Genomic DNA, 27,439 nt, shown 5'->3' on the forward strand with positions numbered 1-27,439 from the left:
TTGGTAAAAGTTAATCAAAAAGCATCAGTAGGCTGAACAATAACAATAAAATAGTGTGAAAAATAACATGGTGTGTATGTTTTACAGTAAAATTTCTCTGCCATCATTTTTGGGAGTGCCGTGCATTCTTTATATCTTGATTTGGCGTTGTGATGTATTGTGTCCTCGAGTTGTTGATCTTTTTATACATTCAATTTGTGTTTATATAATATGACTATTATAAACAGCTTAAACATGTTAACATTAGTAATGGACTACGATATACGTCCAGGCCAATTAATCGACAAATCTTTGGCCAATTTGACATTTAGACATTGGCCCATAATTGCGCTAGCTTGATTGATTAATAAAAATGTATCTTTAAAATCTACTGACAGACTTGCCAATGGATAATAAACATTTTAACGGTTTTATTATGAGTAAATAAGTTAAATAAGTGTTTGGACTTTAGCAATATTTTGTACATCTCATTTGTCATAATTTAGTGGTTTTAGGGGTTGGACGATATGGTTATCTCACATTTCGATTCGATGTACGATATGAGGTTCACGATTTGATATTTGATTTGATTTTTTTTTTTTTTAGAAACATGCAACGTTTAAATAATAGGAGTCTTTCATATGCATTTCTCTATAAGAAAAGATCCCAAATAAACCTTTAAAAATAATTGGCTACATTCAGGCTGATCAGGTGCAGGACAAGCAATATAACTGAACAGAAAATGCCCTGAAAAATGTTGCAATCAAAGCTCCTCTATAACATTTTATGGACAGATGTGGCCAATTTTTTTGTGAGGAATATATACAGTATATACATAGTATTTGAAAGTGTTTTTTTTTATTATTGTTTGTCATCATTATTAAAATCACATTTTAGCTTTTTAAAAATTTAAAAATTCTTCATTGTCAATTAATATTATGTCAAGAAAATGCATATATTATAATTTTATGACCTGTAAATGTTTGAAAAAAATCTATACAATTTACAAGTATTTACACTGAGTTTACATTCATTTGTATAATAAGTGCTAAAATTGTATTGTTTCTTTAAGAATGGCAGCAGTTCAGCGAGCATCTTGCACAGAAGTGTTTCGGTTGAGCGAACATTACAGAGAGAGGTGTAAGATTTTATTACCGTATCCATACGATGTGTGATTTTTGTGAGGTTTCTTTTACTTTTTGAACAACAACCGACTGTATAGAAAGGATATTTAAAAAGACACATTATTCAATGAAAGTGGAGTGCTTGGATCTCAACTTTGATGGACACACATTACACAGAAGAAATTATTTGTTTTAATTTCATACACTTTTTAACAAAACAAGGTGAATTTCCAGGTATTCCAGTACTTGCATTTCTAAAAGCTAAATTCAAGAACTTTAAGGACCTTTTGCAAACCCTGTAAACCTGTAAACCCTGAGTTTGATGGGTCATTTCATTTATGATCTCATGTTCAGAAAACAATTTTGTAAATTTAGAAATATCGAATTTTGCCTTGATATGGTTAGTCATTTATTTTGGTTCGCGATATTTCAAAATTCTATATGGGAATAGGTCCAACCCTACGTTGTTTTATGTATACAATATCAGTATCGACCATTAAATCTGTGTCCACACTAATCTGTTTTCATTTGAAAACTTAGTTTTCAGTTTCCTAACATCATCACTTTCCAAAGTATGTGGTACTAGACAGTGTTTTCGAAAGTCTCCATTTTTGGTGCAGGAAAATGCTGTTCCAGTCTGGATATGCTGCAAAACCAGTGCGATTTCAAATGAAAATGTATTAATGTGGACGTGACCTAAAAACTCATGCTGGTTGACCATTAATCCAAATCAATCTTTATCAGGACTTTTTCATGTTCCCTGTCATATTCATATTATTTTATTATTAAGAACATTCCTCCATAGCGCCATTGTTTACACTCTGGGGCGAGGGATTTAATGCTCTAGTGGGTATTTGGGTGTAGTGTGAGGCTGAGGTTGTGTGGGCAGGCTGTTCAAATGTGTTCTGATGACCTGCAGTCTTCTGGTTGGGTTTCCATGCTCTCCCAGCAGGCCTGCTCTCTTGGGACTGTGTTGTGTGGAAGGCTTCATGTTGATGAAAGTGCCGACATGAAACCGCTGAGATCTTTCAGCTTATTGGGATCAGCAGGGTGCTCACAAGCTCCTTACAAGTTCCCTTTCCTCTGACATTGACCTGAGCTGGAGATATGAATCTTGACGTTGTTGTGAGGTGTTTACTAAATAAGACTAGAGAGAGGATGTTTTTTTTTGGGTTAGTTCTCAGGAGAGAGGGAAAGTATGATGGCTTCCTGCAGAGTCGTCTTAAGTACAGCAGTCATAGTTTTATATTTATGGAGTTTTTGCTTTAATAGACAGACCTAGACAGAGAGGTACTGGAAATTTTTGGGGATGGAGGGAAGATTTGCAATTAGGGCATATTGCAGGCTGGACTCAAAATGGTGTCACCTGCATGAGCACGAAGGATCCATATATTTGGATCATACACGCAAAGCACTGCTGCAGGTTTTTAAGGGGTGCTTACATATATAAATGTATATCTCCTGGGATTTTCACGCACAACAGTCAAAAACAAAAAACATCCAGTGAGTGGCAGTTCTGTGGACGGAAATGCCTTGTTGATGAGAGAGGTAAACAGAGAATGGCCAGCCTGGTTCAAACTGACAAAGTCTACGGTAACACAGATAACCGCTCTGTACAATTGTGGTGAGAAGAATATCATCTCAGAATGCTATTTGGAGATGCGGGTTGGCGCTGCTTTGGTGGCACGAGGGGGACCTACACAATATTAGGCAGGTGGTTTTAATGTTGTGTGTGTGTGTGTGTATATATATACAGTTGAAGACAGAATATACATACACTTAGGAAGTCATTAAAACTCATTTTTTAACCACTCCACAGATTTAATATTAGCAGACTGTAGTTTTGGCAGGTCATTTAGGACATCATCTTTGTGCATGACATGAGTAATTTTTCCAACAATTATTTACAGAAAGATTGTTTCACTTTTAATTGACTATATCACAATTCCAGTGGGTCAGAAGTTTACATACACTAAGTTAATTGTGCCTTTAAGCAGCTTGGAAAATTCCAGAAAATGATGTCAATCCTTTAGAAAATTAGCCAATTAACTTCTGATAGGAGGTGTACTGAATTGGAGGTGTACCTTTTGGATGTATTTTAAGGCCTACCTTCAAACTCGGTGCCTCTTTGCTTGACATCATGGGAAAATTAAAAGAAATCAGACCTCAGAAAAAAAAATTGTGGACCACCACAAGTCTGGTTCATCCTTGGGAGCAATTTCCAAATGCCTGAAGGTACAACATTCATCTGTACAAACAACAGTATGCAAGTATAAACACCATGGGACCACGCAGCCATCATACCGCTCAGGAAGGAGACACATTCTGTCTCTTAGAGATGAACGTTGTTTGGTGCAAAAAGTGCAGATCAATCCCAGAACAACAGCAAAGGACCTTGTGAAGATGCTGGAGGAAACAGGTAGACGAGTATCTATATCCACAGTAAAACAAGTCCTATATCGACATAACCTGAAAGGCTGCTCAGTAAAGAAGAAGCCACTGCTCCAAAACTGCCATAAAAAAGCAAGACTACAGTTTGCAAGTGCACATGGGGACAAAGATCTTACTTTTTGGAGAAATGTCCTCTGGTCTGATGAAACAAAAATCGAACTGTTTGGCCATAATGACCATTATGTTTGGTGGAAAAAGGGTGAGGCTTGCAAGCCGAAGAACACCCATCCATGAAGCATGGGGTGGCAGCATCATGTTGTGAGGGTGCTTTGTTGCGGGAGGGACTGGTGCACGTCACAAAAGAGATGGCATCATGAGGAAAGAAAAATAACGTGGATATATTGAAGCAACGTCTCAAGACATCAGCCAGGAAGTTAAAGCTCAATCGCAAATGGGTCTTCCAAATGGACAGTGACCCAAAGCCTACCACCAAAGTCGTGGCAAAATGTCCAAAGGACAACAAAGTCAAGGTATTGGAGTGGCCATCATAAAGCCCTGACCTCAATCCGATTGAAATTTGTGGGCAGAACTGAAAAAGCGTGTGTGAGCTAAGAGGCCTACAAACCTGACTCAGTTACACCAGTTCTGTCTGGAGGAATGGGCCAAAATTCCAGCAACTTATTGTGAGAAGCTTGTGGAAGGACACCAAAACGTTTGACCCAAGTTAAACAATTTAAATGCAATGTTACCAAATACTAACAAAGTGTATGTAAACTTCTGACCCACTGGAAATGTGATGAAAGAAATAAAAGCTGAAATATATTATTCTCTCTACTATTATTCTGACATTTCACATTCTTAAAATAAAGTAGTGATCCTAACTGATCTAAGACAGGGAATGTTTTCTACGATTAAATGTCAGGAATTGTGAAAAACTGAGTTTAAATGTATTTGGCTAAGGTGTATGTAAACTTCTGACTTCAACTGTGTGTGTGTGTGTGTGTGTGTAATATATATATCTCACATTGTTAAGGTTGAGCACACATTAATCAACCACATTTTCTTTACCGCATCTGTACTTTGAACATTGGCAACTTTTTTTTTTCATCGGCAACTGACTGTAAAGAACAGAAGGTGTATTAAAAGAGACACTATTCAATGACAAATGGATTGCGTTGGATCTCGGATTACACGAAATGAGTAAAACCAAACTTTTAACACACAGCGAATGGATCTCTTTGCTAGTAAAGAGTGGTGAGTAAAATCTGAAAGATTTACCAGCCAGTGGCTTATCACAGCAATATTTTTCACATTATATGAAATTTGGTCACATAGGCGAGTGATTTACTTGCATCTGGATCATTCAAATGAATATCGTGACTAATTGGCCAAAAAGTATTTTTACCCAGTCCTAGTGTTTATTAACTTGGCCAGGCAAACTAGATTAAGAAAAATTACTCTTGATGGTTGTTTATTTTAACATTTGGAAAGCCCTCAGGGATGTTCCTGTGACTTTTGGCACATTCTTTGATTTATGAAGCAAACAGCTTTGTAATTTTCCATTAGCTATGAAAAGTTTCCGTAGTATTTCTGAACAAGGAAGCAAGTCATTTGTGGAAGCAGTCAAGAGCTCTACATCACCTTCAAATGATGCAGCATCTCTCTCTCTCTCTCTCTCTCTCTCTCTCTCTCTCTCTCTCTCTCTCTCTCTCTCTGCACTGTCTTATGATGAATATCCACTGCCCACCCACAGAAAACAGAACAGCACAGGAGGAAAGGATGAGAGCTGTCTTACCCCATCAGCATCAGGCCCTTTATTTAGTTGATCTCTGTGGATTAGTTTTATTTGCTGCATAGCGCACTATCTTAGCGCTTGTGGAGAGCCAAACAAATGCACATGTCCACACTAATTGTATGCTCCTGTAGTAGTCTGAGGGCAGATATCTGCAGGCAGAATCCTCCAATTAGAGCTGCACACCAACACGGATGGTTGAGATAGAGGAGTGTGTGTGTGTTGTGTAATGAAAGGCTAATAGGATGGGGGAAAAATTAAAACCATGAAATCAACAAAATGTCAATATTTGTTGCACATTGTAAGAAGACTTTTTTTTTTTTTCTCAGGAAACCACTGGTTCTGTAGAATTTTTTTTGTAGTTCTTTCTCTAAAGACACACATTGTGTTTTGAAGGTTTGTCAGAGTTTTGATGTAATACCTTATCTTTCTGTGATTTGTTCATACAAAGAGTTGTGTCTGTCCAAAATTGGTAGGGTAATTGGTACTTTTGTGTACTAACAATGTCCAACAGTGGACAGTGTGCATCACAGTCCATTTCTTTTCTGAAAGCTATGAAAATTCCCACTGCAGTCATTACAACCACATTTTAAATTCTGTATTGGGTTTATAGAGTTCTATTGTAGAAATGACGGTGATGGAAATATGTTTTTTTTTTTTTTTTTTTAAATATATATATATATATATATATATATATATATATATATAAAATAACCACCTCTTTGACTTGCTAAAGCTAATTTCATAGCTAATGTTTTATGTATCCTAAATGCACACAATGTAATAATATTTTTTACATTTGACCTAATTTGGTAAAATTACAGCTTGATTGGAAATTATTCCCAATAAAAATGCTCTGCTCACAAGTGATGTTTACCTTGATTTTAGCTGGTTTAGATTTGTATGCCCATAAAGTAATTTGAATAATCCAATAAATGAAATACTTTGCAAATGTGAGGTACATCTCATTACAATATTTCCTATTTTATTTGAAACTTAATGCACACAAATCAGAAGATGTTTATTTATAGCAAATTAATTCATAGCACGCAAGTTAAAAACTAAAGAATAAAGACTGAATTCTATATTAATGTGGCAAGTTGCGAAATGCATCTTGCGTTCTTCCTATCAACACCCCATAAAAACAAATTCCCCTCATCTTGACTTGTTTGGGACACCTCCTGCTCTGTATTTCTGTCCTGTCCACAAAGCTATGCAAATATACACCGATCATCCACAACATTAAAACTGCCTCCCTAATATTGTGTGAGTCCCCTCGTGCTGCCAAAACAGCGCCAACCCACATCTCAAAATAGCATTCTGAGAAGCTATTCTTCACACCACAATTGTACAGAGCTGAGTTACCATAGACTTTGTCAGTTCGAACCAGTCTGACCATTCTATGTTGACCTCTCTCATCAACAAGTAGTTTCCGTTCGCAGATCTGCCGCTCACTGGATGTTTTTTGTTTTTGGCACCATTTGGAGTAAATTCTAGGGACTGTTGTGTGTGAAAATCCCAGGAGATAAGCGGTTATAGAAATACTCAAACCAGCCCATCTGGCACCAGCAATCATCCATGCGATTTTTCTAATCAGCCAATCGTGTGGCAGCAGTGCAGTGCATAAAATCATGCAGATACGGTCAGGAGCTTCAGTTAATGTTCACAATGGGGGGAAATTTTGATCTTATTTTATTTTATTTTTATTTTTTTTTATCCCCTTTTCTCCCCAATTTGGAATGCCCAATTCCCACTACTTAGTAGGTCCTTGTGGTGGCGTGGTTACTCACCTCAATCCGGGTGGTGGAGGACAAGTCTCAGTTGCCTCCGCTTCTGAGACAGTCAATCCTCGCATCTTATCACGTGGCTCACTGTGCATGACACCGTGGAGGCTCATGCTATTCTCCACGAACCACACACAACTTACCACGCACCCCATTGAGAGCAAGAACTCCTAATCGTGACCACGAGGAGGTTACCCCATGTGACTCTACCCTCCCTAGCAACCGGGCCAATTTGGTTGCTTAGGAGACCTGGCTGGAGTCACTCAGCACGCCCTGGATTCGAACTCGTGACTCCAGGGATGGTAGTCAGCGTCAATACTCACTGAGCTACCCAGGCCCCGGAAAATTTTTTTATCTTAGTGATTTGGACCATGGCATGAAGTTGGTGCCAGACGGGCTGGTTTGAGTATTTCTGTAAGTGCTGATCTCCTGGGATTTTCACGCACACAACAGTCTTTAGAATTTACTCCGAATGGTGCCACAAGCAAAAGACATCCAGTGAGCGGCAGTTCTGTGGACAGAAATGCTTTGAGAGAGGTCAACAGAGAATGGCCAGCCTGGTTCGAACTGACAAAGTCTACTGTAACTCAGATAACCGCTCTGTACAATTGTGGTGAGAAGAATAGCATCTCAGCTATCCTGAGATGCGGGTTGGCGCTGTTTTGGTGGCACGAGGGGGACCTACAAAATATTAGGCAGGTGGTTTTAATGTTGTGGCTAATGTTGTGTATCTATCGCAGTGGTTCTCAAAAGGTGTACTGTGGCAGGTGTGCCGGTGTGCCATGGAATTTGTTGAGCTCCAGCATTTGCGAGTGAAGATTACTGTGTGTGAATTCAGACAATTATTTGGCTGCACCGGTGCGAGTGACAGCTCTTACACCCAAAGTTATGAACTTATTATTGCAACCTACAATCAGAATAAAAACTCCCCTGATGCATCTTGCATCATATACCAAGTACTTGTAAAAGAGGCACATTAGTAAGTTTTGCATTCAAAGCGCTGTTTTCTCAGTTTCACACGGCTGTGAGCGCTCTCCACTTCTCTCTTTCGCGCACGTGCATAGACTGAGAGATGGTGAAGATATACCACGTGAAAATGTAAGCAGAGATTCTTGCTTGTAGGCCTATCTATCAAAATGACGGACAGTGTTTTGAATAATTAATTATTGATGGATGATGTCTTAACCTCGCGCTCAAACGCAAGTTTCTGAGAAAAATAGCGAGTCAAATAAATGCATGAATCCATAAAATGCACGATACCAGTAAACAGCATGTCAGCGACCTCGTCTAAATCATCTTAAGCAAAATCAAAAAAAAAATAACCATGAAATGTCACTAACAATAAGAGCCTCTTTGCACAACTGCGATAGGGTGACAGCGCACCGAACCGAACATTATTCTGCTTCTAAAGGAGTTGCGCATTGTAACATTATAACCATGCACTGCCAGACTGCAAAAACCTATCAAAACTGCATATCCTGTTGAAATGCTCACACTTTATAATTAGACTACCAAGATGCTGCATGGCATCGCGCTTATGCAAATTCCAGGTCAATGCAATTTCCAAAAAATAAACATACATTGTTTTATCATCATATTATTTTTATCCGTCATTATTCTTTTGCATTTTTTTCCTAAATACATTTTTTTTTTTGCGTAGAGCCCTGATTTGTCCTTACAACCTAAATAACCTTTTTCAAATATTCCATGAAATTTGTGTAGTACATTTTAAAAAAAAAAAAAAAGAAAAAAGAAAAAGATTTCAGATATAATTTACCATGGTTTCAAGTCCATTTTTAATTTCTCATTTGTGTTTTAGGTTTAATACAGTTTATTTCACATTTATGAGGATGTATGTGTCATTGTATTTTGAGGAAAAAAATGGTGTGCCTTGGAAATTTAATATTTACAAAGATGTGCCTTGGTACAAATAAGTTTGAGAACTACTGATCTATTGCATAAACGGTACAGCAGAATCTATACCTGTTGACACATTTCTACCATTATCCAGTGTGTGTGTGTATATATATTAGATTAGGAGATTGCTTAGTCCAAACATATATCTTTTTTAATTAAAGACATCTCTCTCCTATTTTAAGAAGCTTAAACCTGCTGTCAGGTTGCCATGGGTTAAGCTTGTGTCCTAAATGTACTTTAGTAGAGGTTGCGTTGACTGCTTTCCAGTGTTCCAGTTAATCATCAATATTGATGTGGATGTCTGTCTGTTCTTTGGAACAAACACACCCTCAAGCTGTGTGTGTGTGAGTTTATCTGGCTAGCTGTTTATATGTGTATTAGGGGGAGATATAGACCCTAGTATCGTTCACATAGTGAACACTGAGCATATTGTTTAAGCACTGTTTCAGATCAGTGAGTTTACCTTCTTTCAGTCCAGTATGGCTTTTATATTTGTTCTATTTTTTTATGATCACTTCTTAAATGGCGAATTCACCCCAAAATGGCAATTCTGACATAATTTACTGACTGTCATTCTAAACCTCTTATGATTTTCTTTCTATCATTGATCACAAAGGAGATACTTTGAAGGATTTTTATTGCGCTTTTTTTCCATACGATAAAAGTAAACAGTGATTTTTGCTGCCAGGCTTCAAAAAGGACAGTAATATTAACCATAACTGTTCAATAAAACTTGCTACAGTGTATTCCAATTCTTCTGAAGCCAAACGACCAGACAATTGCTTCATCAATTGCTATGCAGGTTTTGCGACTGTGATATTAGAAGCCATTGGTTTTCACTTGACCAGTCGCCTCATGCAAAATTGGAATATTCAGTGTGTTTGTGAATGAGATTTGAGGGCTACAGTAGAGGGGAAGATATTCTGTTCCTCAAAGCTACTGTATGGTTTCACAGATGGGGGATGCAACTTCATTTTCAAAGATTATTTATGTTGTTCATTTTCATCATGTCATTTAAAGGAATATGGGTTATTTACAACTTGAGCTGTATAGATAAAATCTGTTACATGCTGTGCATTCATTTGTAAAAATGAAAGCACTTACATGAATTCTAAATTCTAAAGTTGTCTAAATTGTCCTTTTTCTGGTGGGACGAGGAACCTCTGGTTGTGTTTCCAATGTAATTTCCACAAATGCTGTTGAAAGAGTAAGTTGTATTTGACCCAGAATATTTCTTTAATATAATGTGTTAAAGTATGTAACAATTAGTTCAGGTTACTTAAGTTAGGAACAATTTATAGAGTTTGTATACTGGCCACTCATGACGCACTGCATACTGGTATTAGTCCTTAGGCCTGACAGCTGATTAATGGTTGTTTCTTTCTGTTTTTCATGCAGAGCTCAGGAATGGAGGAGACGGTTTGGGAGCAGTACACTGTGACTCTACAGCGGGTACGAAATTCTTCTACCCTAATTTACCCAAACTAAATTACTATGCTATTTTAGCACAGTGTCCCGAATGCAGACCCTTTAATGGAACTGAAACTTATGAAAATCATTAGGTTCTGGTATTTTTTGAAAAATGGAACCGGTTCCCAACCCTACTCACACCCTAACTTACCACCAACTCTCCTAAACTACCTCACTCTCTACATAATTCAACTTTCATCCTAAGTCACACCCAAACTCACCCGAACAACCCACACACTTTCATAACGAGACACTGTGTCTGACATGTGAAAGAGATTCATAGATATTATTTCATCTTGTGTCAAACTGGCAGAAGTTCCCATGCATCATTTCATACATAAGACTAAGAATTACATAATTTTGAAGTTATTGCTACAAAACAGGGTGGAAAGTCATGATTGTCAAATATTTACTGGACCCTGTGGTTTTGATCTGTGTTTTGATGTGAATATAGTTGTTCAGGCCCAAAGAGATGCCATAGTCAAACCACTTGTAGATTTTGTAATGGGTTACAAAAGAGCAGGGTCTATGAAGCAGTGTGGCATAGAAGTTCCATGTTTATAAGCTTCTAGAGGCCACAGAACACACACAGCAGATGGATGACCCTCATAACAAACAGGCTAGAGCAAACCTCCTGTGCTACTCAGTGTAACCACTCTACCAGCCCTGGGAGATTTAGCGGAACATTATGATCCATGATTTTGTACCTAGCTTTAAAGAGAGTTCACCTAAAAATGAACATTCTGTCTATCATTTACTCACCCTCATGTCCTTCCAAACCCGTATGACATTTCCACAGAAGAAAGAACACAAAAGGAGATGTTGGAAGAATATAAGTCTTATTTTTTTTTATTTTCGTCATAGTTTTAGTCTTAACGAAAACGTCCTTTTAAAATTAGTCAATGTTTCGTCATGTTATCTTCATACATTTTAGTCAGTTTTACTCTGACTTAAATGGTAAATCATTTCAGTCAATGAAAATAATATCTTTTAGTTGATGGATGTGCAAAATGACAAAAACGTGTCAAATTGAAACGGACCAAACTTTCAATTTTCAAACATTTAGAAAAAGTGTGTGTGTGTGTGTGTGTGTGTGTGTGTGTGTGTGTGTCTGTATGTATGTATGTATATATATTTAAACATGTATCAAACATATAATGTATATGCTACATACAAAATATGTACAGTATGTAGCCTTGTTGTGTAAACCTGCTCCTGAAATAATTGCGTATAATTAAGTATTAGCTACTCTTTAGAAGCTAGTTTGCTATATTCTGAATTCTTCATGCTTTAGAGACTACTATTCATTTTCTGTCTTTAGTCTGTTTAGGATATTTGCATTGTGTGGTATGTTTTTTTTATGGAAACAGCGTATTCACAACACAAGTTACACAGCACAAGTTACGCATATTATGACTAGCGTGTAATTTAGTTCAAGTTCACCTGTTCATTAGCTGTGCAGATGTTAGTTGTAATATTACAGACTATATGTTGTGGATATAATGATAAATCTGATGTATAGGATGCGTTTGAATGAGAAAATGTACCTGTTTTAAAGCGGTTCAGTTTGCCAGTGTTCAGTGCGTTAAAATCACGCAGCTTAAGTGGGGTAATCCCCAAACATACTGGATTATTATTTGATTATTATGATTTAATTAGATGAATCCATATCTAATATAACAGATGTTAATCTAGATGTTTTATCTTGTGCTGTTAATATCTTGCAGTAATATTTTTTTCTCGTCATATTGTCATCAACAGTATGCTTTAATAAAATAGTTTCATTATTGTCATGATTCTTTTTTTTTCCATCTCTTATTTGTAAACGTGGATAAAATAAAAAAAACCTTCATCAATGAATGTTTGTCTGTAATTTCTTTGAAGAGATTAACAATGGTCTCCTTTAACCCTTAACCATGTACAAGTAAAAAAAAAAATTACATTTGTCGATAACTATTCACATTGTCACCAACAACTGTAATAAGCATGAAAACATTTTGTGCTTGTTCTCCTTGAAGTGCTTCAACTTATCAGACAAAGTTATCCCTCCCTCCCTTCCTCTCTCTCTTTCTTCTTCTCCTTGTTGTTTCCATGAGACAATTTCCCATCCCTTTTTTTCCTCCAACATCAAGCACAACAGGACGTGCGTCTCTTGGGTTAGAGAGAGCAAAGTTTACACACTATCCAAACACAAACTGTCAGTATCTCCACCATCTCCATGACAGACACATCCTGGGAAAAAATCTTAATGCTTTAGCATGTCATCAGATAAGAATGAGTCTTTTCTTATCTCTGCAACATAAAGGCGAAGATAGAGGGAGGATGCAGCTTTAGAAAGTTTGGAAAAAACAGGATGCTTAGAATGGATGCAGATTTATATGGCAGGCAGCAAGATTTCTACTGCTTCCTTTTCTGCAGAATGACTAAAATCTTATAGCAAGTTATGAGTAAAATTGAAACTGTATATTTACACAATATCACACTCCCAATCGTACTGTTGTACCGAATATCACCACAGCTGTTAGTTACTTCTACCATGATTAAAGGACTAGTTCACCCAAAAATGAAAATTTCTGTCATTTACTCATCCTCATATTTGTCCAAACCTTTATGACATTCTTCTGTGGAACACAAAAGAGATGGCAGAGTGTTAGGGACAGAATTATCACTTTTGCGTGAACTATCCTTTCAAGGTTTTGATTTGGGTCAGATAAACTATTTCTATATTAGATTAATGTCTTTTCAGAGCAAAGCAGATACTGTAACCTCACACTCCAAAATCTCATTTTACTCTGGTGCTGTCAGGTTTTATCTCTGGCTTCAATTGGGCATGAGTGTATTTGGAGCGGATTGAATCAAGCCAGCGATACCTGGTCATTAGGCTTTACTTATTCAGCGCTCCTCCGAGGCAGGTACAGCAGGATATTATTTGAACAGGCAATGAGGTGAAACGGTGTCTCCATTAGATTGGAGTGCTGCTGTGGAACGCTGTCAGGGCACTTTGAGAGATTCATTTAATGCTAGTGTTTTTGCTTCTCTGTGAAGCAATACCACACACAAGGCCTCTACCGCCCAGGGCAGGCTAGTCGTCACACTATCTGTGATGTATGGCTTTGTGATATGTGAGGAAATGCATTAGTACTAGTATTAGTTTAGCACTGAGCAATCTCTCGCTAATTCTCTTTCTCTCCCTCTGATGCTCTTTTCACAGGACGCTAAAATGGGCTTTGGAATTGCTGTGTCCGGGGGCCGGGACAATCCTAACGTGGAGAGCGGAGAAACGTCCATCATTGTGTCAGACGTGTTGCCAGGGGGACCAGCCGACGGACTGCTCTTGTACGCTTCACTCTCCTTTCTAATGCATACATGTTTAGCGTGTTGGTAACCATTATTCTAGCTCACATATCCAGGTTAATAAGTATCCATTTTCTCATTTTAACTTTCCATAGTTGCTTCAAGCTCTTACAGTCAATATAGAATCAAAATGGAACCCGTTTACTGTCGTAGAATTGTGCACGATTCATCAGTGCATGTTATTCTAAAGGGGAAAAAAAAGTTTAGTTTTTTTATAATCGTTCTTCAAAGTGTCAAAACTCTCTTGACCTCAATTTTCTTTTCTGCTTATGTAATCCAGGCCTTGAGGGTGGGGTAAAATAATAGTAGCAAGTAATACTAATACATTATGTTGCTTTATGGAAGTTAAATGTGTTGCGAATGCCATTTCTTGTTCTCTTTAATAAGCATTGGTTGATTCCCATGTGAGCCACAAGCTCCACATTACTGAAATTACAAATATATGTTTAAACATAAAAATGTTAAAGGTGCTGTAAGTGATTTTTATTTTTTCATGGAAAGGTATGCAAAAAAATGTCCTACTCTTTGAAAGATATCACTGAAATAAGTGTCCTGAGATCTCACCGGATTCTGTGACATCACTAGACTCTGTGAACAGCAAGCAAAAATGTGTCCACGGGCCGCAGTCTCTGACGCTTTCTGCCTGTCAATCATTTTGCGCGTTCTCATAGTATTGTAGTTGCAGTGAACTATTGAGGCTTAATACCATTTTATGCCATGTTTATAACAGTTGTCAGTTGAGGGTGCTATTTTGCTGCTGTTGTTTTTGACAGCCGCTTGTGCTAAGTGTCAGTCTCAATAAAGCTAATTTGTTATCTTTGGAGTACAGTGTTTTGGAAAGAGGGGGCGTGGCTAATCCAACGGCTCAGTTTGTGGAAATACCATAACGGCTAAAATCGCTTACAGCACCTTTTAAATGGAATGTCTCCTTTTTTGTTTTGTATTGGTTTCACAGTTAAGACACTGTTTAAAGTCAGTTGTTTTTTTTTTTTTTTTTTTTTTTTTACATGTGGACAGTGAGAACGACCGCGTTATACAGGTCAACAGCATCCCAATGGATAACGTGCCTCATTCTTTTGCTGTGCAGCAACTACGAAAATGTGGGAAAGTGGCCAAAATAGTGAGTATTTGTTGACCTGTAAGAAAGGCCCCAAGTTTATTGACCCAAGTTTACTCACTTATATTAACTTAGTTCTTTTGTTTTAAAACATTATACTTCACTTAAACTCTTCAAAGGAATGTAATGAAATACAATGCTTTGCCTGCTTCGACTAAAGATGATTTAGTTTGAGAAATGTCTGCTTTTAGAATTAGGGCTAGGCCATATATTGAATATTTATTCACAATTATGTCTATAGTTCACCCAAAAATTCTGTAGAAATTCTGTGACCATTTGGTCACCCTTATGTTGTTCTTAACCCTTATGGCTTTCTTTCTTCCTTGTAACTCATATTGAAATATTGGGCTAATATTTTTTTTTTTTTTTTTTCTCCCAATTTGGAATGCCCAATTCCCAATGTGCTTTTAAGTCCTTGTGGTCGCTTAGTGATTCGCCTCTGTCCGGGTGCCGGAGGACGAATCCCAGTTGCCTCCGCGTCTGAGACCGTCAACCCGCGCATCTTATCACGTGGCTTGTTGAGCGCGTTGCCACAGAGACATAGCGCGCGTGGAGGGTTCACGCCATCCACCGCGGCAACCACGCTCAACTCGCCATGCGCCCCACCGAAAACGAACCACATTATAGAGACCACGAGGAGGTTACCCCATGTGACTCTACCCTCTCTAGTAACCGGGCCAATTTGGTTGCTTAGGAGACCTGGCTGGAGTCACTCAGCACGCCCTGGGATTCGAACTATCGAACTAGTGTACTCTAGGGGTAGTAGCCTGCGTCTTTACCACTGAGCTACCCAGGCCCCAGATATTGGTCTAAATTAAAATCCTCAGTCACCATTCGCTTTCATTGTGTGGAAAAAATATGCAATGGAAGTGAATGGTGACTGAGACTAACATATTGCTTAACATCATCTTTTGTGTTCCACGGAAGAAAGTCAGATGGATTTTGAACAACATGAGGTTGAGTAAGTGATGACAAAATGTAACATTTTCGGGTGAATGACACCCTTTTAAGTAATTTCCGAGCAAATACATAATTATTGACTATTAAGATATATATTGAATATCATCAAAAGACAAAAAAAATTTGGGGGGGTGGGGGGGTTGGTTGGTTATATTGTCCAGCCCTATTCAGGTTCTTTTAAATGAAAACAAATTTGGGCTAGATATAATAAGAACCATTTTATTTATCTCACCCCACAGACTGTAAAGCGGCCTCGCAAGGTGGCTGTCAGTGTCCTCAAACGGCCCCCGTCCCCGAGTGAGGACAGCCGTGACTACAACATATCCAGCTACTACCCTGAGGACAACCGCAGCATTCACAGTGACCCAGACTCTGATTACCCCAGGGGAAACGGTGGTCTGGGAAACCCCCGTGACCGAGAGCGTGACCGCAGCCTCGACAAGAGCCGGATAGACTACCTGGAGCCGGATTACCGCGGACAGGACTACAACTCCCAGCGGGAGAGGAGCAGAGGTAGGAGCAAGGAGAGATTGCCCAGCACCGACAGTGGGTACCGCAGGGACGGCAGCCGTGGCCGGACGCTGGAGCGTGGATCCAGCCCGGAACCTCGCAATCAAAGGCAGCACAGCAGAGGGCGTGGCGGAGGAGGAAGCCCTGCCGAAAGCTACGGGAGGGACCAGAGATATGACACGCGGAGGTATGACTCTCGTTCGGATGAGAGGATGATCAGGAGCCACAGCAGGGACCGACTCCAGGATCACTCACCCTCACCCAGCGGAGATAGACTTAGAGAAAGAGGAAAAGAGCGGCATAACTATGAGCCCCTGGAACCACCCATCAACGTGATGCTGGTGAAAAACAGGCCCAATGAAGGTGAGAGCTACTACCTTACAAAAAATCTAAGTGGTTTATTCAGTAAGGACCCAAGAGCATGAAACAATTTTACAGGAGAGCATTTTTTATTGTATCCCTCAAAGTGTGGCCATGCAGTTAATGTCATACTTTTTACATATGTAGTAAACATGCAAAACCAGCATTTTGAAAATATGTGGAGTTGGGACCTTATTGGAAGATGCATATGATTGTATACCTTTTCTTCATATGTTATATTGAAATGTAAGTTTGAAAAATAAAAACTTCTCACTCACACATCTTAAGATAAAAAAATAAATTAAAAAAACATCTTAAAATTGTATTCGTTTTTTTGGGAGGGTTGGTGATATTTTAATCTGTTTTATTTATGATGATCTAGCCAAAAGATTTCAGTGGAGATGTGTTCATTTCACAAATAACTGAGCCGTCTCCTCGATTTCTCTTGTCAGCCCCTCATAACCCGCAGCCCAAAAGAGCAAATTGAGGAGCACTGTTTATTAACCGATTATCTTTGTCTCATACTTTAGGTTTTTATTTATGCATTAGCATTGTTAGCCTAAATTTAATGGGGTCATATTCTGACAAATAATTTTTTCCTTGATCTTTTGAGATACAAAGACTTTCAGAGTTCAAAACTTCCTCCCCAGTCAAAAAAGACAATTTATATTGTTTTGTGAATCTGTCACAATGTTATGCCAGCTTTGCAAAGGGACTATTTTTGAAGGGCGGAAAATTTAAAACAATATTTGACCTGACAGAAAATCTGTCTGGGTAGATCTCACATGTGAAGGGGGTGTTTCTTAAAGGAATATTTCACCCAAAAATGAAAATTCTCTCATCATTTACTCAACCTCATGCCATCCCAGATGTATATGACTTTCTTTTGCTAAACACAAATGAAGATTTTTAGAGGAGTATCTTAGCTCTGTAGGTCCATACAATGCAAGTGAATGGTGGCCAGAAAGTTGAATGTCCAAAAAGCATATAAAGGCAGCATAAAAGTAATCCATATAACTTGTTTAAATCCATACCTTCAGAAGCAATATGATAGTTGTGGGTGAGAAACAGATCAATATTAAAGTCCTTTTTTGCTATAAATTCTCGTCCCTGTCCAGTAGGTGGCGATATGCACAAAGAATGCAAATCGCCAAAAACAAAAGAATGGGGAAGTGAAAGTAGACATTTATAGGAAAAATTGACTTAAGTATTGATCTGTTTCTCACCTATGCCTTTCATATCGCTTCTGAAGACATGGATTAAACCACTGAAGTTTTATGGATTACTGGATATGGATATGCTTTTTGGACCTTCAGAGTTCCGGCCACCATTCACTTGCATTGTATGGACACATCTGGGATGGCATGCATAAGGTGAATAAACGATGAGAGAATTTTCATTTTTGGGTGAATTATTCCTTTAAATTTGCAGCAACACAGAGTAGAGAGTTTAATCCTAGGGTTCTGGAAAACTGTTTCTGTGCCTTTTAGATCAATACTCAAAATTTTCAATATGATTGTGTTGTTTTGCCCGTTCAATAGGCTGTTAAGCTGCCTGCTGGAGGGATTACTGTGTACTTAAAAGGGTCACGGTCATCGTGGTTGAAGTTTGGGTCATGTATACAGTACTTAGCTGCACAGAACTAATGTTTGATTCTGATTCGTTGTAGAGTACGGCCTCCGACTGGGCAGCCAGATCTTCATCAAAGAGATGACCAGCACAGGATTGGCTTCCAGAGATGGAAATCTCCAGGAGGGCGACATAATTCTCAAGGTGCCTATCAGACCCTTAATAGCCACTGTCACATTTGAAGTCCGTTCAATTGTCAGTCATAATTTACTCGCCCTCATGCCATTCCAAGCATGTAATCTTCACACAGATGTTTTTTTCCATACGACTGTCCAAAAAATGAAGATTCCAGTGAAAAATTATTTAAAAATTTGGTCGGTTCGTCACACAAAGCTACTGTATGTCTTCAGAAGACTTTAAATATAAGGAACAACTCATTTAAGTTACTTTTATGATGGCTTTATTCCTTTAACTTTTCTAAAATCACATCTGTTTTTCTACACAAACATTGGCTTTTGTCTTTTAGATGTATTGGTACCATTCACTCACACACACACACACACACACACACACACACACACCACTACCACCACAATTATGCCATTCAGAACGTTGTTATCAGAACATCTTAGTTGGTCATGCTTGAAATGTTAATAATATAATCTTTTCTTTCCTCCAGATTAATGGGACTGTCACAGAGAACCTCTCTCTGAGCGATGCCGGCAAACTGATTGAGAAATCAAGGGGCAAACTGCAGCTGGTGGTTCAAAGAGACCACAGACAGATCCTAGTACGCATTCCTGCCCTGGCTGACAGTGACTCAGAACCCGATGGTAAGTCTCTTACCATATCCCCATTTTTTCCCTGAGCGATGCTCCTCACCCTTTGCCTGTTTGCTCTCAAACACCACACTTTAATTAAAACCAGATAGCATAAATTGGCTCTGAAAAATCAGATTAGTAATACCATGTACACATTCGCCAGCCGGAGAAGCCATAATAAATGACTGTTAATTATGCAAGTGACTATTAATGAACTCGAAATGAGTATCGAAGCACGAAACCCAATTTTTCACCATCTGTGTTAGAACAGAGTTATCATCACAGTGGCGTAATTTCGTATAAATGACGTGAATTTAATGAGTTTGGTCCTCTACAGGGGTGAAGCACTGTTAATACCGTTGAACATTGGACATACAGTTGTAGGCGGAAAGTATATCAACATGGACACAGTCATTTGCAAATTACAAGTATGTGTAGTCATATACAGAATGTACCTTTTTAAACAATCCCTGAGATTTACTGACCCCGTTTACACCTGGTTAACATTGACCTCAGGTGATCCAATCACAAGTGGACAGAGTTAAATACAGGTCTTAGTGGGGTCCAATGAATCTTGAAAATACATTTGCTATTAAAAAAATAATAAGTTTGCATACTTCATCTAGGCCTGCCAATCACTCAAACCACATTTGGAGGTGGTAGCATGAATGCTAATGGGTCAGTCTAAAAAAATTGTTTTTACTTTTTTCGACTTGCAAAATAATGGACCCTTTTCACAGACCTGTTATGACACATTTCCACCTTCTTTAACAATGTAAATGTAGCAAACTTTTTTATTTCCAATTTTAAAAATATTTAGTGTAAATTTATAACATTGTATTATATTACCCTGGAATACATTTTAAAAAAATCAGTTACCATAGCTGCGATGAGGCTTCTAACACAGCTGCTTCGCGGCACACGGGCGTGTGAAAAGGGTCCATAGCATCATAAAACATACACCACTGATCAGACTACAATCAATCAATCATACCATTACATCAATTTTTTTTTCAATAAAATGTTTTCACATGAATATTATACAATGTACCAATAATGACATATTTAAATGAACCATGGGAAAAAGTGACAGTAAAATGCTAATAGCCACTGTATGCACATTTGAGCAGCCTCTTCTTCCTCTGACTTTGAAGTTCTTTCAAAACTTTTTGTATTTTTAAAATGCAAGTTTTTACATTGATAACACCAATGACATTACATTTTTATTATTTAAATTATTAAACGTATTTTGTTTTACTTTTTTGCACACTTGTAAGGCCTTGCACTAATGCTTGACCTGAGAAAACAAAAAGAGTACAAATTTAACCGATAAGTAACTGTGAATGTCAGTGAGTTGTACCAGATGAAGGGGATAAGGGTTTTTTCAGGCAATTGACGAATTCAAATATATTTTCTAAAAAATTTGTAAAACAATGTAGAGTAAAATGATTTCATAATATTTAATAAAAGGTTAGGTTATAGAATGAAGTTTCTTATAAATGCCTTATAAATGAAGTTTCTTGACTATTTGAATTTTTTTCATGACTGAAAAATCAAGGGACATGTTGTCACCATATTTTAAGAATGACCCTAATGCATTCTGATGCTACCTGGACAACAAAGAACCACCACCTATTCGCATAACACATGATAATTTAAACTTCACCTGTCAGGTATGACTTTTTAAAGAAAAAAAAAAACTGAGAATTTGGTCACATTCACACTAATCTGTTTTTGTTAACTCATAGTTTTCCAAATTATATGGTAATGGAGAGCATTTTCAGTGGAGGAAACCGCTGTTCTCATGTAAATGAGAAGCTATGGAATCTATGTGTTTGCAAACTAAAAAAAAAATAATGGAAAAATGCATGCATGCGCATATATATATATATATATATATACACTACTGGTCAAAAGTTTTGAAACACTTGACTGAAATGTTTCTCATGATCTTAAAAATCTTTTGATCTGAAGGCATATGCTTAAATGTTTGAAATTAGTTTTGTAGACACAAATATAATTGTGCCACCATATTAATTTATTTCATTATAAAACTAAAATTTAATTAAAAAAAAAAGTTTTTGAAATTGATGACTTGGACCAAATAATAAAGAAAAGCAGCCAATAAGTGCCCAACATAGATGGGAACTCCTTCAATACTGTTTAAAAAGCATCCCAGGGTGATACCTCAAGAAGTTGGTTGAGAAAATGTCAAGAGCACATGTCTGCAAATTCTAGGCAAAGGGTGAGTACTTTGAAGATGCTAAAATACAACACAGATTTGATTTATTTTGGGGTTTTTTTTAGTCACAACATAATTCCCATAGTTCCATTTATGTTATTCCATAGTTTTGATGACTTTATTCTAAAATGTGAAAAAATAATTATAATAAAGAATGAGTAACTGTTTCAAAACTTTTGACCGGTAGTGTACATAAATTATATGTGGTCACTGGAGGCTCATTTAAGATGCATGTTAATGCCAGGTGTAAGGCTGACCACATACATATGATCAGATCACCCAAGACAGATGTTAATACAAGGTGTCTTAACCTTGCTCTCAAATACATGCACAGCATTGTATTTACTTGAGCACACTTTTACATTTTAACATAAGAAAGATGCGCTTATCTGAGAAAAAAATCAAACAGCATGGTTACAACAGAAGTTCTATTTTGTGTGTTCTCTTTTTACAGATAATACAGATATGTCATACTTTTAGCTGATGGACTGCAGGGACACAACATAAAGTCTGTTGCCTTTAATCTTTAATCATGAATGTGCCACAACCACAAACCTGTAAAACTTTCACACTGTGCTCTTTTATTTTCATGCTAACCCCTTTTTTTAATACTCTCCGTGATCAATAAATGAGTCTACTCCATGTTTCATTTGTGTGGTGGTGACTTATTTAATCAGGTTGAAGATTGTTGTGGAGAAACTGTGGAGGTCAGTGTTTTAAGGATGACACAGTATCACAGATGCTATTTCATACTCCACAGCTGTTATTAGGGTGGGACAGCTGCGTATCATATCGCTGCAGATCTAAAGGTGCGGTCACACTACACTTCATACAAGCGTGCTCCATTTACTTCCATTCATACCCATGCAAACATGTAATAGCGCAAGTGTGAAGAAGTTTTAATTTTCCTACCTACAGTAAAAAGACATTTGACCTATAGAAGATCAAAACATCACAAATGAAAAATCTTGGTTAAATAGAATATTAACTTCAGAGTTGATAGTATATTTAAACGTATTGAATTCATTTTTATTTGTGATCACACACTTAATCATGCTGTTAAACCCTAGAGCATGACTTCATGTCCTGTTGCGGGCTATCAAAGTAATTTTGCATGCTCAAAGCCTAGTGTGACAGTACCTTAACACCCTTGAGTTATTAAATGCAGGTGGATATACTGTAAGTAACATTGCTCAAGAAATTGTGTCTGCTTATGGAGTGGTGCAGGGCACTGCAGCTGAATCCATTTACATTTCATCTTTGCATTCTCTGCCAGTGCAAAATGAGTCACCATAGGCATTGTGTATGCTGCTCCATACTATTTGGCAAAAAAAAAAAAAAAAGATGTTTTTTTGATTACGCCTAGATGATATCCGGCTTTCGGCTTTTTCCTGATTTTAATTTTTCATTATATTCAAAGAGCCATGACTTTGTAGTATGACGTGCTTGAATATTTCTGTGAATTTCAAGATTACTGTAGAAAATCAATTCCTTTCACTGTGTTTTCTCTGATTTCGTTTTGCATGCAAGCGGATTTCACCCCAGCATGTTCATTTGTTTTATTGTATGTAAATTATACATTCAGATAATTGTGCTTTAAAACAAGATGAAACAGAATTCACAACGCACTTAAAGAGAGAGTTCACCCAAAAATTTAAATGTCATCATTTACTCACCCTCATGACATCCCAGATATGTATGACTTTCTTTCCTTTGCAGAACACAAATGAAGATTTTTAGAAGAATATTTCAGCTCTGTCTGTCCATACAATGCAAGTGAATGGTGACCAGACCTTTCAAGCTCCAAAAATCACATAAAGGCATCATAAAAGTAATCCATACGACTCCAGTGGTTAAATATGTCTTCTGAAGCAATGCAATCCCTTTAAGTTAGAAACAGATCAATATTTCAATCCTTTTCTACTATAAATCTCCACTTTCACTTTCACTTGAAAGTAAAAGTGGATATTTATAGTAAAAAAGGACATAAATATTGATCTGTTTCTCACCCACACCTATTATATCGCTTCTGAAGATATTAATTTAACCACTGGAGTCGTATGGATTATTTTATGCTGCCTTTATGTGCTTTGTTCATTCACTTGCATTGCTGAGATATTCTTCTAAAAATCTTTGTTCGTGTTCTGTAGAAGAAATAAAGTCATATACATCTGGCATGGCATATGGGTAAATTATGAGAGAATTAAAATCATTGGGTGAACTTTTCTTTTAAACTCTGTAATTGCGCAACCCTCTACAATGCGGGTAAATTACTCGCAAATGCAACCAAATTTTGTCTTATGTGTTAGCTGAGAGAGAATTTATTTAATATGTAAGCAAAATGGAAATAATATCTATAAGAAATATCCCCAAATGAATCGAAATCCAAATCGAGAGCTTGTGAATCGGAATCTCATCAGGAAATTAGTATCAATACCCAGCCCTAATTTCGATTTCTTCTAAAATAAAATCAGGGACATGTATTAAAAAAGGAAATGGGGTCAGTGTTGATTTGATTTTGTCCTTAACAACATTTGAGAGCAAATATATAAATATCAAGATATATAATATTAAATATTGTCAGAAAAGCTGACAAATATATTGAGGTATAATTTTAGCAATATCACCTAGCCCTAATCTCTAGCCTATAAACGTACTGTATGTGCCTTTTGTGTGTGTGTGTCCATGTAGACACAGTAGTATTGTGGGCTGAATCAATGAGGGTGGGTTTATCTGAAGCAGAGGTCCTGGCCATGCTGTTTTGGGTTGTGGTCAGGGAGTGTACACGCAGCTGTCTTCACTCTGTGGTTTGTCCTCCCCCTCATAAAACAGAATGTAATTTCATCCCCACCAAACAGATGGAAACACACCTCTCTCCTCCACAGTCTGGAGACAACACCCGCTCCCTGCTCTTCCCTGTTATTCATCAGTAGCTATGTTTACATGCAGCCTAATAATCAGACTGATAGTTGAATCAGAATGAATGTCACATTGTGCCTGGTTATGGTACCTTTTGACACTAAATGCCACATTACACATTCATAGACATTTTGTTTAGAATATTCTGTATGTTAACATTTTCCTCAGACTGAATTTAATTCAGATCTATGAAAAACAACTCAATGTATCAGAAACACACTGATATCTATAATGAAACTTCACAAATGCAGTTTGTTCCCTTTATCAATTTTGTGCATTACACTGTATCTTTATTTATCTGCAAACAGTATGTCAGCATTTTTGTTGGTGGTATATTAGGTATATTATGCAGCACACATTAATCCCCGTGCTTCAGTTCTGAAGCAGATGGTGGCAGTCTTCTTTTGCTCTGATATGGATGGAGTGTGTCTTAGATTTGGAGGACAGGCATGCAGTACCGCCCACCAGCGGCATGCAGATGAGCTTGGTTAATACACTGGACATGCTCTTAGACCAGCAGACCACACAGTAACTTTTGCCTTATCTCCGACCGTCACTTTCTGTCCTGGTTTCTCTTTCAGTGTGATACTACTTCATGTTTCTGCTCTGCATCTTGTTGGTGTTATGCATAAACAAAATATTGTGTACTATCCTTGACAAAGTAGAGCTTACGAATGAAGAAATAACTTCTATTGATGTAGCTTTTATGTATGCACAGTACAATTGTTTTTTTTTTTTTTTTTTTTTTTTTTTTTTCTTAATCAGTATTTTTGTCTTGTTTTCCAATCCTTAAAGGGATAATTCACCCAAAAATGAAAATGCTCTCATCATTTACTCACCCTCATGCCATCCCTTGTATGACTGACTTTCTTCTGCGGAATATAATTTTTTTTTTTTTTTAAGAAGAGTATTTCAGCTCTGTACCTGTAGGTCCATACAATGCAAGTGAATGGAGGCCAGAATTTAGAAGCTCCAAAAATCACATAAAGGCAGCATAAAAGTAATCCATATGACTCCAGTGGTTAAATCTATGTCTTTAGCGATATTATAGGTCAGGGTTTTAATCATTTTTTTTTTTTACTGTAAATCTCCACTTTCACTTTATAGTATAATAAGACTAATAGGACATTTTTTTTTAAATATTGATCAGTTTCTTTCCCAAGTGATTGCATTGCTTTAGAATAACATATTGAACCACTGGAGTCGTATGGATTACTTTTATGCAGCCTTTATGTGGTTTTCGGAGCTTCAAAGTTCTGCCACCATTCACTTGCATTGTATGGACCTACAGAGCTGAAATATTCTTCTGAAAATCTTTGTTTGTTTTCTGCAGAAGAAAGAAAGACACGCATCTGGGATGGCATGAGGGTGAGTAAATGATGAATGTAAATTCTGTAGATTTTCAGAATTTACAAGAAAGGAGATAATAGCAAGTTAATTGTGCAACTGTTATACGCAAGATACAGTAATACAACTTTTCAAAAAATATATTTTATATTTATTTGATCTTAAATGTATTTATTTTAAGTTTATGTATTAATAAAATACATGTTATTATGTATTATTAAATTGTGAATTTGGTCAGAAAAATACACAATTCAAGATCAATTCTAAGATACGCAAGTCTTAATATCTTATATGAACAATGTTATGGATGTTTTAAGGATGTTTATATATTTTTTTTGTGGAAAACAAGACAAAAATACTGATTTAAGAAAAGAAAATTTTATTTTTGGGGGGGAAATTGTTTTTGCTTTCCCAAGACTTCGCTGTAATCACTTCATCTATGTCCTTTTCTCTGGCTTTTTCTGGGTGTTCTGTACCTTAAGATTAATCTCACCTGTCCGACACACCTTCTGCCTCTCTATAACACTGCTATTAGTCTCTTTATGACAGCTTTATAAAATTCTGAGTGTATTTGAGTCATGCAGGTATTTTATATCGCCATCATTTGGGTTATGTCGTTTGATAACACCTGTGACACGTCACTACATCCTGTGGTTAAAATCACAGTGTATACAAGCAAATATTGTTATAACGGGGCAGATCATGGCAAATTAACACCAAGTCAATAGTAACACGGTGGTCTGTACACTGTGGTTGTGGGTCCACTTAATTCTGTCTCCTTTGGGCCTCGTCTCTTTCCTGTCCGTGAAAATACTTCAAGTAATTTGCTTCTCATTGTAGACTCTCGTTTCTTTCAGATATCTCTGAGATGGATTCGTACCATTCCTACTCACCTCAAGATGACCAAAGGTCACGCCAATCTGACCTCTCCTCACACTCTTCTAACGATGTGGCACGAGAGAATGCCAGGTGAGAATTTCCCTCCCATCACCTTTTAGCACACTTTCTAAAATATTGAAGTTAATGTCAGCTCTAAATATATTTCCAATCCTTAAAGGGATGGTTCAACCAAAAATGAAAATTCTCTCATTTATCTCTCATCATTCTTGGTTCTGGGATAAATGTAAATGAGGCAAATCAGTTCTTTGCAAGGTTTGATGAATTTGACTTTTCTGCTTCTCATGAGAGCATCCTCACATCTCTTGCACAGAGCAGTCCTGAGGACAGTAGCCCAGCTAGCATTGTTAATGTTGATGAGGTTTGACAGCAGTTAAAACACCTTAAGGCTAACAAGGCAGCAGGCCCTGATGGTGTCCATCCATGCACCCTGAAAGTCTGTGCTGATCAGTTATGCTCAGTCCTTCATTTGATTTTTGTTCTTTGTCGCTGTCCTCATCAAAAATTCCAGTAATGTGGAAAACATCTTGTCTTGTTCCAATTCCTAAAATAACTAATGTGAGTAGTAATCTTAATAATCTTAGACCCATAGCCCTGACATCACACAATGAAATGTTTTGAAAGGATTATACTTGGTCATCTGAGTAGACGGGTATCAGTCTTTAAGACCCCTTGCATTTCACATACAGGAAGGGTGTGGGAGTAGATGATGCACTACTTTTTAGGCTTCACGGCATTTACAGCCACCTGGAAACAACAGCAAGCTCTGTAAGGATTATGTTTTTTGAATTTTCTAGTGCTGTTAATACAATTCAACCACATCTTTTAGCTAATAAATTACTACATTTTAAACTGCATAACACAACTTTTGCTTGGGTCCTAGATT

At 37.3% G+C, this 27,439-nt stretch overlaps 1 protein-coding gene across 6 annotated transcripts in view; it reads left to right on the forward strand.

Annotated features, from left to right (window-relative positions):
• LOC127414706 (tight junction protein ZO-2-like) overlaps positions 1-27,439 on the forward strand; it is a 107,841-nt gene that overhangs the window by 43,940 nt on the left and 36,462 nt on the right. For all 6 annotated transcript variants that reach the window (XM_051652898.1, XM_051652901.1, XM_051652900.1 and 3 more), the window contains exons 2-8: positions 10,386-10,439; positions 13,669-13,793; positions 14,829-14,931; positions 16,128-16,761; positions 18,428-18,531; positions 19,007-19,160; positions 26,514-26,625. In XM_051652898.1, coding sequence (XP_051508858.1) covers positions 10,386-10,439; positions 13,669-13,793; positions 14,829-14,931; positions 16,128-16,761; positions 18,428-18,531; positions 19,007-19,160; positions 26,514-26,625 — 1,286 coding nt within the window. The remainder of the gene's footprint in view (positions 1-10,385; positions 10,440-13,668; positions 13,794-14,828; positions 14,932-16,127; positions 16,762-18,427; positions 18,532-19,006; positions 19,161-26,513; positions 26,626-27,439) is intronic.

The sequence above is a fragment of the Myxocyprinus asiaticus genome, chromosome 24, assembly GCF_019703515.2.
Source record: "Myxocyprinus asiaticus isolate MX2 ecotype Aquarium Trade chromosome 24, UBuf_Myxa_2, whole genome shotgun sequence".
In the NCBI taxonomy this organism is placed as follows: Eukaryota; Metazoa; Chordata; class Actinopteri; order Cypriniformes; family Catostomidae; genus Myxocyprinus; species Myxocyprinus asiaticus.